Here is a 12,810-nt window from a genome sequence, read left to right as displayed (position 1 = left end):
AATAAATTGTAGTCTTTTTTTTTATTCTAATCCACTAGTTTAGTATTCAATTCATTTATTTTTACCTCATTGGATCATTCAATTAATGGTTACCCGCTATAATATATACAAGTGTAACTTATCTTTTAAAAAACTTCCGTAACCCAAACAAAAAAAAGGCTCATCTTTTAAAAAGATTCATCGACTTTATTGGTAAGGGATTTTCTGTGTGTGTGGAGATTCTCCACCAAAAACCTCAAGTGTGCTACATTTTTTTTCCAATATTGTTGGTAACACGGCTCAACTAAAATAACGCTCAAACTTTATATCAAATGATTGTAGTACAGTGAAGGCATGCATATGCAACAGAATTAGATTCTGGTTCATGAATTTTGTATTTAAATAAAAAGACATGTTAGAAGTTCATGCGACCTTTTTTACATAAAAAAAAGAAGTTTATGCGACCTAAAAATTCGTAATTTTTTAATCCTTGTTACGCTCGTCAATCCTCAAAATATATCCATATCATATATATCTACTTTATGACATAATGATATATGTATTGTAACTTCTTCTAGTACCATTTGGTTAAGTTATTAATTTTCCAAATAATGCTCGATAAACTAAATTAGAGGAATAGAGTTGACTGGGGTTTTTATTTGAATATTTACATTAAAAATATAAAATGACATTTTTGTGGTGAATAAATATTAAATTGACATATATTTAGTATTAATAGAAATAAAATATAAATCAGGAAATGATTGTTATTAAATATAAAGAATAATGCTATATAATGGAATTAAGAAAATGCAAGCTTTATTTAATATTTACTTTCCAAAGTCCACAAATATCGAATAAACTCGTGTCTCCCACAAATCAAATACTAATTGATCACGGGATCACATGGTTCTCTAAGTATGAGAAACCCTTATTGGATATATATAGTAACCCTATAGTGACCCTTAAGTATTAACTTGTAAACCATGAAATTAACCAGCCAACTGAAGTCCGGTAAGCAACCAACGGATCATATGAAGTTCTTGGCGTCGCAATCTTGGTTCGTGTCATAAACAAAATCGGAATAGTCAACAAGATAATTGGACCAACCGGTTATGTTTGGCATCATATTGTCTTCATCAACGCTTGTTGATGAGACATCAGACATAAGGAGATCTTGATTATATCCTCCAATGTTCTCGGCTTCTTCGCCTTCGTTGTTACTAAATTGCTCGAGAAACTGCGAGAAATCATATTCGGAACTGTTGAGATCAAAGTTCATGCCGTTATCATCCTTCATATGATCAATTGTGTGTTCAGATGGCTGAGAGAATGGATCGAATTCGTCCATATGAAACTGACTAGTTTCGGAAAAGTCATCAATGAGACATGGAGACAGTGTTGTAGAGCTGAGCAAGGTTCCTTCCATGGACGCTGATAAGATATTTCCAATGGAAGCAGCCCTAGTTGCAACTTTGTTTAACAGCTTTGAGGTCGAACTCGATCTCTGAAAACGGCGTTTCTTGGAGCTCAACGAACCATCAATTTTCGGTGTCTCATCACTGCTGCTTATCTCCGGTAGATTGCAGGAGCTTGAAGATGGAGGAAGAGATTTTGGAGACATAGAACCTGACTGTGACTGGTCATCCCGGTTTGAGTCGTCATCTTGGAACTCAGAAGTCTTGAGCGTGGCAGGACTAGTGTTAGAGGCAAGTGGCTTGTGGGTCACGGGATCAATACCTTGATCAATAAGGCGTTTTTTGAGATGTGTGTTCCAATAGTTCTTGATCTCGTTGTCTGTCCTTTTGGGCAAATGTCTCGCTATGACCGACCACCTATATTGAGGACGAAGAAAAGAAGAATGTATCAACACTTATCATGTGCAATGTGCCAACACTTGCAATATACTCCCCTGTTTCATAATTAGTATTTTTCTGGCAGTTTGACACAGGTGATTAAAAAACATGTCAGAAAGTCCATTATATTTTCATAAAAAATAAGTACAGTTGTTCATCCTTGGTATTTTGTTCCGATTATATTTTTGTCAACTATGACTTGAAGTTGAAATAGGTGTTTTGTTTTATAATTGAAAAAAAAAGGAGTTTTGTATTAGAAATGAAAATAAATGTTGAAACAATGCATAATTTAAAATTGAGGAAATATGAATTTTGACAAGTATATATTACTTGTTGCCCCGGGAAGCGTGAAGCATGATGATAATCTGTTCCTCCTCGTAGCTAAATTCTCCTCTCTTAATATCCGGTTTCAGATAGTTAGCCCATCGCAATCTACAACTTTTTCCACATCGTTTTAGTCCTAAACACCATAGCGATAAGAACATCAATTAGACCATATACATATAATGCATGTGTTTAACTATAAACGATACACAATAATTATGCATGTGTCTATGATGTACCAGCTTTTTGGGGAATGTCACGCCAGCCTCCTTCGCCATGTTCATGAATGTAAGAAATTAGTTTCTTGTCTTCTTCGGCGGTCCATGCTCCTTTCTTCAGCCCTTCTCCCACACAACATGGCTTTCTTGACATTTTTTCACTCTTATATGAATAAAATATTTATAGATATACGTACAAAATATAGAAGAAGAACGAAAAAAAAAAAGAAGAAAGGAAAGAAAAAAGTGTCGTCTAATTTAAGGTAAGAGACCAATAGATCTGTTGAGTAGAACTCTGATGCATCTAAATATGAAACTGACTGAGAAACTATGGTAGATTGTTGAATGATTATGTGTATTCATTTTCAGTAACATTTGAAAACGATAATAAACAAAAAAAAATTGAAGATATATCAAAGATCTAAGACATTGCTAGCTACTTCTCTACAATGAATAATTTTATATATGTATATGAGCAATATATATAAGCCCTACAATGGACACGTGACAATATACTTTTAAAAACCACGTAAAATAAACAAATAAATAAAAATAATAATAACAATATCAACTCGTCAAAAGTGTAGTGACCGTGTCTTTTTGGAGGTACTGGTACTGTTCAAATGGTTTGAGAGAGACTTATGGAATAATTTCGATAGCTAAACTCATCACACTGACGACCAGAAAAAAAGATCACAAATAATTGATATCATATCATTTTATTAGAGTTGATTTGGTAAATAACAATGGAGAACATTAAATTCAATAAGATTGCAAGTTTATAAGTTGTTATTTAATGACAAAAAGGTATAGCGAAGATTTAGCACGATATTTTATTAAATATACATTTAAAATTATATTCAAATGGATTCAACGTACGTAACATAGAACAATAAAATGAAAAAGAGTAAAACTGACCATGATTTCGTACAGATATATTAGATGTTAATATAAGAAAACAATATGTTATAAAAAATCATGCATTTTGTAACAATTAAATACTATAAGTAAAACCATGTCAAAAATGTTTGATGATAATTTTTTTTTATTGGACTGATGAAACACATTTGCCACTTTCTTAATTATGAGATCGTATCTATTATATTTTTTATTAACTAATCATCACGTGTTTGTTTTCAGCATCGGTCCTATTTGTTTGCCACTTTTTTTGGTCCTATTTGTTTGCCACTTTGGTTGTTTTTACTCAAGAAGCTGTATATAAAATTTAAATAAAGTCATTTGCTCAATTATTAATGTTCGTTCCTTCTCATCTCACATCTCACATCTCACTTTGGCCTTCTCTATTGTTTCTTTCTTACAACTCTATAAATCACTTTTTACAAAAAAAAAAACTCTATAAATCACGCCTCTTCAAAACTTGCAAGGTTAACTCAAAACAGTAGCACCACAGAAAAAAAAAATTACACATAGATAGCTATATAAAGACTAAAAGACACCATATATTGTTGCTAAAAAAAAGATACCAACCATGCCTATAGCGGGCACAATGTAAAATTGATCATTGTTACTTACGACTCATGCATATTAAAGGAATGTTATTCTTTATCGGAGAAAAAACCATGCAGATCAAAGTACGTTGAGTGGAGACAATGGCACGCACGCAAAATACACCGTGCCACAAGAGTCTCCGTTCATGGCAAATATGTTATATTCCAATACATTAATAGCATATTAATTACTCTCTTGGCTTGTTTTTGCTTTTGGGACTTGGACCACTAAATGAGAAAAATCCACTAACCTAAAAGAAAAAGGTATAATATAATAATTTTGGCATGTTATTTGCTTAGGTTGTCACTTTTTAAATAACTGATGTTGAATTTTTAAAACTTATAATATTTGGGGTTTTTTTTATCAGATGTCTGGGTGTGACTATTGATGGAATAAGATAAGTTCACGTTTAAGAAGATTCGATAAAAAAAAAAGATTTGATATATATGCTATATGGACTAACAAGGTAAATCCTCATCAAAGTGAAATCACTAACCGATTATCACTTGACCATATATCGTCATACAGAGTATAAGATTAGTAAATGATAGAAAAAAAAGAGTATAAGATTAGTATCATTTTGCATGACTTTGAACCGATGACAGTATTAGTCTGAATAAGTTTTTAAAAATATAGCTCTTTGCATGGACTTTTCGTATTTAGTTGGATTTAATTAGCTTAATTGGTAATTTCTGTGTCTGTGCACGAAGAAAAAGTGATAAATGTTAACCTGTTAATTAGTTTGGCGCTAGAATCGCCTTCTTTTATGGAAGTACGGGCAGAGTTCACCTGAACTATTCTCGGAGATGGTGTTACTTTGACGTTGCCTTTCGAGGATATATAATATTCAAATATAAAAAATGTCTTTTTTGCTATAAAAAATGTATAAAATGTCTCTTACAAATGTTTCAAATTTACGATCTAAATGTCATAAAGCTGACAACAAAAAATATTTTGCTGGAGACTTGTGATGAATAGATTCCGAGATAAGTGGAGACATATATGTTGACACTGATCCATTTTACTAATTATCATAATGGACCTGATCACGACTTTTGATGGTTAACGAATCTGGGTTTTTTTTTTAATTTTTGATTTTGGAATTATCATAGTGCTTTATACACTTACTTAATAAAATCAGCATATATTATCATAGTTTTAAGGATCTTAATTTTGAAAAAAAATTCATAGTAAAACATATTTTTTTTTTGCTCAACATAACTAATCCATAATCATTTCAGAATGAATGATTTATTGAAAATCAACTTTTAGTACCGTGGGAATGGGAAAGAGGTAATGAAATGTGATTTGTAATAATATCTCTCTAATATCTATGATCAGTCCAAACATCTTCAAAAAAAATTTGACTAACAAAGGACTGATAGATTGATTGTGGACCTCGATAAACAGAGCATGATTGAGACCTATAGACAAAAGCCGTAGCACCACTAAGGAACCCTAACAGAATAGAAAGAATAAATTTTAACCTAAAAACAAAGTGAAGAAATTATGGAAGGTGGAGCCAACGGAGAATGACATGCTCATTGACACTCTCGCATTTGAAAGGTTCATGTGTGGTTCTCCTGCTCGTCGATCTCTAGTTTTTTTTTTTTTTTTTTTTTAAATGATTCTCTTTTTCCTCTTTTCTAGTAAATGTTATAATTATTTTCTAAGGTAAGGATTACGGGATCTCTTCAATTCATTGATGATGATGCTCATCTTACCTCTTTTTTTTCTCCTGTCAAATTATCCTATACTATTCTGACTTAAAGAAAAAAGAGAGTAAACAAATACTAATATATGAGAACATTATTGACCAAAAAAATGTAATATATGAGAAAATATTAAGATAAGGTGACCATTTATACAATTAAAGCATCCTCTGTCTTTTACCAAAAAAAAAAATTGTTGAAAAAAATCCATATATAATTGAAAGTATTTGATCTATAACAATTTTTTAAAAAGAGTGATTGAATAGAAAATCATTTTCGTAGTAATAATGTCATAGTACGAAAAAAAAACTCGTGTAACTATTTAATTTGTGTTATAACACATATCATATATGGACTCTTATACCGGCCCATTAGGCCCATCAGGACATTGTACTTAACCTAGATTTCCTATGTACTCTATATATACATTCCAGTGATTAATAAAGTTTCTAAGTTTTCACAACACGTTATCAGCACGATAAGACTCTTTCCAAACCGTGAGGAACCAGAAGACGACCTACATATCAAATCGAAGCCCTCGACGAGACGAATCTACTGGTGAAAACCGTTTGTCGATCCAACGTCGGACGCGCCCTCACGCACATTTACAGTACACGACGATCAACCGAAAAAAAAAAACCAGATCCGAGTTTTTCCTTCTTCAACCAGCAGCTTCTCCAGTTTTGATGATCAATCCTTGGAATTTGTAGCGGCTAACTGAGGTCTATTAGCTCCCAGTTTCATTAGCCTGTCAGAAATCCAAAGGTGGAAAAGGTATCTTCTAAAACTGAGAGCCATAGAACCTGTTGTTTAAACACTTCAAAACCCTATAAAAAAAAAAAAAAAAAAAATCGATCTCTCATTGATTGAAAGTGTTTGATACTCTGATGATTGATTGATAACTTGTTGATTGATTGTTTAAATTACAAGTTTATGCATGTTCAAAGGTTTTAAACTCGTTTTATAAAACCCTAATCTACAAAAACCTAACAACCGTTTTTGGCCATGTTTATGGCATAAACCTATTCGATTTTCTTCATGTTTAATAAGCTTGTTGCAGCTTATTTGATTGTTGATTCTCTTGCTTGAAACACTTGATTGAATAAACTAAGAAAATCAACCCTAAATCCTAAGCTTGATTCACGATTTTGTAATCTTCAAAATCGTAAGTCATAATGCTTAAACCCTAGTCCTTTTCACGTGATTTCTTTGTTGTCCTTGTGAAATTATTAAAACCATCGACCACAGATCCTATAGATCTCGAAATCACATCCAAAATATGTTTTCCAAACCGTTAAAACCCTAGATAAAACCCTAATCATATTCGGCTCCCCTAGGGTTCCTCCTAAACCGCCTAAAACCGGCTAAACCTGGTTCTCATTAACCGAAATTATATTCGGCTTTAACCGATTAAATCACAGCTATTAAACCGACATCATGTTCGGGGTAACTAAAACCATACCCTTTAAAATTTACTATTTCCGAGAAAGTTCCCTCTAATAGAAAGTTTCCTCATATAAAAACTTTCCTCATATAGAAATTTTCCCGACATAGAAACTTTCCTCATTTAGAAAATTACCCAAATTAGAAACTTTCCTAAAATAGAAATATTCTCAAAATAGAAAGTTTCATCATCAGCATTCAAAATTTTCTCAAAACAATCCCTAACAAAATCAATCTCATGTTTCAGATGTCAAACATTCAGAAATGTGAATTCGAGGCCCTTCACGTCTCCGGGGATAACTACCTCGAGTGGGCCCTAGACATGCGTTTGTTCCTTGCATCGAAAGAACTCGATGCATGTATTACCGACGGTAACACCGCATCCCGTAAGGGACAGTCTCAGGCGATATGTCACATACGCCATCATCTGGCCCCGAGCCTTAAGCAGCAATATCTCACTCTTGAGAATCCACTTGAATTGTGGCAAGCGCTGAAAAAGCGATATGACCATCAGAAAATGGTCCAGTTGCCTCAGGCAGATTTCGACTGGAAGAACCTTCGGTTCCAGGACTACAAATCCGTAGATGATTACAACAACGAACTCTTTCGTATTGTTGCCATCCGGAAACTCTGTGGCGAGGATGTGACAGATAATGATCTCCTCGAGAAAACATTATCCACATTCAGCACAGAGAATGTTGTGCTCCAACAACAATACCGTGCAATGAAACACACATTGTACGAAGACTTGTTGTCCTGTCTTCTCCTCGCTGAGAAGAATAACCAGCTGCTTATGAGGAACAGCGCTATGAGGCCCCCGGGATCGGCTCCTGTCCCAGCTTCTCGTCAAGAGTCCTACCATGTTCAACCCGATAGATCCTCAGATCACCGCCGTGGACGTGGTAATGGACGTGGTAATGGCCGAGGACATGGACGTGGAAGACATGGACGCGGACATGGTCGTGGCAACCGACCTAACCTCAGTTATGGTCCTGGTCGTGGTCGAGGCATCACCAAGCCGACCCGCCACACCAACCCCGATCACTCTGCTTGTACCAGATGTGGGATGTTCAACCACCCAACAAAGCAATGTCGCACCCCCAAGATCCACTGCGATCTATACCAGAAGTACGGAAAAGCTCCTGCTGAAGCCAACATGACTCAGCCAGTCGATGCTGCTAACCTGGAAGGTGACGACCTCCTTGATGATGAGAACACCACAAACGAGCAGACCGACCCCATGGACTATGAAACAGCTGATCTCCTCGATTAATTCAATCATCTGAAACTCTGATACAATTTGATTTTGTTCTTTATTTTTTTCATTTTGGGATTTGTTTCATTTTTTTTTCCATTTGCCTTTATTCTCAGACACTGCTTTACTTTATGATTTATCACATTTTCTGAATTCCTCAATACTGAATTCTATCTTCTATTCATAATAAAGCACACCAGCAAATGGAAACCATAGTCGTAGATAGTGGATCCAGCCACACTATCTTAAGAAACAAAAGTTACTTCATAAACCTAACCTATCAAACCGCAAATATTAGCACCATCGCGGGTCCCTCAAACCTTATCGAAGGATATGGCCATGCCTATGTGTTGCTATCAAATGGCACACAACTTGAAATACCAGATGCTCTATATTCTCCTAGTTCGAAGAGAAATCTTCTGAGCTTCAAGGATATAAGACAGAATGGTTTCCACATAGAAACCCAAGGTCAAGGGAACAAAGAATCCCTCCTAGTCACTAAAACCGTAGACGGCCATAAACAAATCCTCGAAACCATACCCGCGCTCTCTACTGGACTTTACCATGCTAAAGTCAGTATGATTAAAGCTAATACCACTCTCAAAGCCCGGTTTACTGATTATACTATTTGGCACGACCGGCTCGGTCATCCCGGTGCAAATATGATGCGTAAACTAATTCAAAACTCTCAAGGGCATACCCTCAAAGAAAACCGAGCTTATCCTCAACACCTCATGTGCACAGCTTGTTCTCAAGGCAAATTGATCACTCGGTCTTCACCAGTTAAAATCTCTAAACAAACACTTCATTTCCTAGAAAGAATCCAGGGCGATATCTGTGGACCTATACATCCATCTTCCGGACCATTCCGGTACTTCATGGTCCTTATAGACGCATCGACCCGTTGGTCATATGTTTGTCTCTTGTCTTCTCGGAACCAAGCCTTCGCTAGGTTCTTGGCCCAAATCATAAAATTGCGGGCCCATTTCCCTGACTTCCCACTAAAGACTATCCGCCTTGACAATGCTGGTGAATTTACCTCACAAGCGTTTAATGACTACTGTATGGCCATGGGGGTAACCGTGGAACATCCTGTAGCACATGTCCATACTCAAAATGGATTGGCTGAATCAATCATTAAACGCATTCAATGGATAGCCCGACCATTACTCATGAGATCAAAGCTCCCGGCCTCAGCATGGGGACATGCAGTATTACATGCTGCTGAACTCATACGCATCCGGCCATCTAGTGAACACAAATATTCCCCATCCCAACTACTCTCGGGTCATGAGTCAGACATCTCCCATCTCAAAACATTTGGGTGTTCAGTATATGTATCCATTGCTCCACCACATCGAACCAAAATGGGACCTCAACGAAGGATGGGAATATATGTTGGTTTTGACTCTCCCACCATCATAAGATATCTCGAGCCAACCACTAGAGATCTCTTCAAGGCCAGATATGCGGATTGCCAATTCGATGAATCGGTATATCCCTCTTTAGGTGGTGAGACAAACAAGCTGGTCAAAGATCTTTCATGGAATCAAACATCATTAAATTGGCAAGATCCTCGGACTCTAGAATGTGATTCAGAGATCCAAAAGATTATTCATTATCAAAAGCTAGCTAATCAATTGCCAGATTCCTTTGCTGACCCGACCAAAGTAACCAAATCGTACATCCCAGCTTGTAATGCACCAGTACGAATAGCTGTCCCAACGGGACAGACCCAAGTTGCTACAGAGTCTGCACCACGTCTCAAACGGGGCAGACCTCTCGGTTCCAAAGATAAGAATCCCCGGAAATCAAAGAAAGGTGCATTAACCGAAACCGGGATTCCTGCAATATCAGACATAGCCGCGGCTGAGACTCAATCTAATGAACCCTCAATGGAAGTTCGGGACGCCGAATCTCCAGGTTCAGAAGATAACAATGAGATCTCCATCAATTACAATATGTCCAGAATACAATGGAATCGAAAAGAAGTCGACTTAAATGCACTCTTTGCATACAAAGTAGCACTTGATGTTGCGCTCACGCAAGAGGATCTAGAACCCACGTCAATAACACAGTGTACACATCGAACAGATTGGCTAAAATGGAAAGAAGCCATAAACGTGGAGTTAAAGAGTCTCAAACTCAGAAACGTGTTCGGTCCGATCATCCGGACCCCATCACACATCAAGCCAGTGGGCCACAAATGGGTCTTTGTGCGTAAAAGGAACGAACTCGGTGAAGTCGTTCGATACAAAGCACAGCTTGTAGCACAAGGATTCTCACAGAGACCCGGAATCGATTATGAGGAGACTCATTCTCCAGTGGTGGATGCAACAACATTCCGATTCCTCATAAGTCTGGCCATAAGAGAAAATCTTGATCTGCGGTTAATGGATGTTGTAACCGCATATCTCTATGGGCCCCTGGACAACGAAATATATATGAGACTCCCAGATGGCATTGAACTAAAAGACAAAAATGCATCTCGAGATCAATACTGCATCAGGCTGAACAAATCCTTGTATGGACTGAAACAAAGTGGGCGTATGTGGTACAATCGCCTCAGCGATTACCTCATCAAAGAAGGCTACAAAAATGACCCCATCAGTCCATGCATCTTCATCAAGAAGTACTCAAACAAAGGATTTGTAATCATAGCAGTATACGTGGATGATCTAAACATCCTCGGAACATCTGGTGAGATCTCCCAAACAGTCGACTGCTTAAAAGCAGAATTCGAAATGAAAGACCTAGGCAAAACAAAATACTGTTTGGGATTACAACTTGAGTACATCAAAGGAGGAATCCTTGTGCATCAATCGGCTTATATCGAAAAGGTACTCAAGCGATTTAATATGGACCAAGCTCACCCATTGACCAGCCCAATGGTAGTTAGAAGCTTAAGTGATGACCCTCTTGGTCCCAAAAAGGATGATGAAGAAATCCTTGGTCCTGAAAAGCCATACCTCAGTGCTGTAGGAGCGTTAATGTACCTGGCTAGTCACACTAGACCAGACATATGTTTCGCCGTGAACCTCCTCGCTCGATATAGTTCATCTCCAACTCAGAGGCACTAGAACGGTATAAAACATCTCCTAAGATACCTTCGAGGTACTCAAGACTTAGGACTCTTCTATACTAACCAAAATAAACATGGGTTAGTCGGCTTCGCCGATGCAGGATATCTATCAGATCCGCACACTGCCAAGTCTCAAACTGGCTACGTTTTTACGCATGGAGGAACAGCCATCTCTTGGAGATCAATGAAGCAGACACTCACTGCCACTTCATCAAACCATGCTGAAATCCTAGCCATTCATGAGGCTAGTAGGGAATGCGTCTGGCTGCGCTCCATGACTCAGCACATCCGCAGAGATTGTGGTATGGACGAAGACACACAGCCCACGGTGATGTATGAAGACAACGCGGCATGCATAGCTCAGCTCAAGGAAGGATATATCAAAGGAGATCGGACGAAGCACATTCTACCGAAGTTCTTCTCAACCTCAGACTGGCAGAAGGACGGCACTCTCAGCGTTCAGCAGGTCCGATCCAGTGAGAATTCAGCTGACCTCTTCACCAAATCATTGCCTACTTCAACACACCGGAAGCTCGTCAAACAGATAGGAATGTATAGACTTAGAGATCTGCAGTGATGCTACAATCAGGGGGAGTAATGCGTGTTGTACTCTTTTTCCTTCACCATGGTTTTGTCCCACTGGGTTTTTCCTGGTAAGGTTTTAATGAGGCAACATTCCCCAGCGCATTATCGAGATCCCGATTGAGTAGCTGACCCGGTTCACTCGTCCAAGGGGGAGTGTTATAACACATATCATATATGGACTCTTATACCGGCCCATTAGGCCCATCAGGACATTGTACTTAACCTAGATTTCCTATGTACTCTATATATACATTCCAGTGATTAATAAAGTTTCTAAGTTTTCACAACAATTTGTAATTTGTTTTGTTTTGTTCAAAAAAGAGCTATTTAATCTGTACTCTACTACTCTGTAGGGACAACTCCTATAAAGTATAAACTATCCAAAATAATTAATATCAATCAATTTTCAGGCCAAAATGCAACCCATAGACTATAAACGGGTTGAGAACCCTGTGAACCACCCTAAATACAAAGAGTCCAAAACTAAAATCTAGAAAACAACATAAATACTTTGTATCGGAACACCATGTTACATTTTTGGACTAAAAATCGATTTTGAAGGCAAAACAGTTGAAACAATTTTTCTCAAAAGAAACAAATTAACAGATGAAACAACGTTTTCTATATGGATCCAATATATAAAGCAACATATTTTCAGGTTAAAATACTCTAGTTTACGTTTTGTTAAACCCTAGTTTGTGTTCTCTATATTGTACCTATGATTTAATTACGGATTACCACGTCTATCAAGAAGATGGCGTACACCACAAGTTTGGGAAACCACACAATGATGATAGAATCGAGAGATATTGGATGTAATGTTACCCCATTATATGATTTATATCAT

The 12,810-nt window shown here is 37.1% G+C and overlaps 1 protein-coding gene across 1 annotated transcript; it reads right to left on the bottom strand.

The window, feature by feature from the left end:
• Positions 1 to 779: 779 nt before the first annotated feature.
• On the bottom strand, positions 780 to 2,814 carry LOC18018609 (transcription factor MYB29). Its single transcript, XM_006399187.2, has 3 exons — positions 2,399 to 2,814; positions 2,166 to 2,295; positions 780 to 1,814 (listed from the first exon to the last, which is right to left on the bottom strand). Exons 1-3 carry the CDS (start codon positions 2,529 to 2,531, stop codon positions 1,010 to 1,012), a joined length of 1,068 nt encoding a protein of 355 aa, XP_006399250.1. The 5' UTR covers positions 2,532 to 2,814; the 3' UTR covers positions 780 to 1,009.
• Between the last annotated feature and the right edge of the window lie 9,996 nt (positions 2,815 to 12,810).

Source organism: Eutrema salsugineum, unplaced genomic scaffold (genome assembly GCF_000478725.1).
Source record: "Eutrema salsugineum unplaced genomic scaffold, Eutsalg1_0 scaffold_2, whole genome shotgun sequence".
Taxonomy (NCBI): Eukaryota; Viridiplantae; Streptophyta; class Magnoliopsida; order Brassicales; family Brassicaceae; genus Eutrema; species Eutrema salsugineum.
Note: the sequence above shows the minus strand (reverse complement) of the source record. Positions and strands in the feature narration are given on the sequence as shown.

What these genes read in the sequence shown, in the direction of transcription:
- LOC18018609 (XM_006399187.2), bottom strand. Translation starts at nt 2,531, where the DNA reads ATGTCAAGAAAGCCATGTTGTGTGGGAGAAGGGCTGAAGAAAGGAGCA. An exon ending in TGACATTCCCCAAAAAGCTG is followed by an intron (nt 2,296 to 2,398) that starts GTACATCATAGA and finishes TATGGTGTTTAG; the next exon opens with GACTAAAACGATGTGGAAAA. An exon ending in CACGCTTCCCGGGGCAACAA is followed by an intron (nt 1,815 to 2,165) that starts GTAATATATACT and finishes TCCTCAATATAG; the next exon opens with GTGGTCGGTCATAGCGAGAC.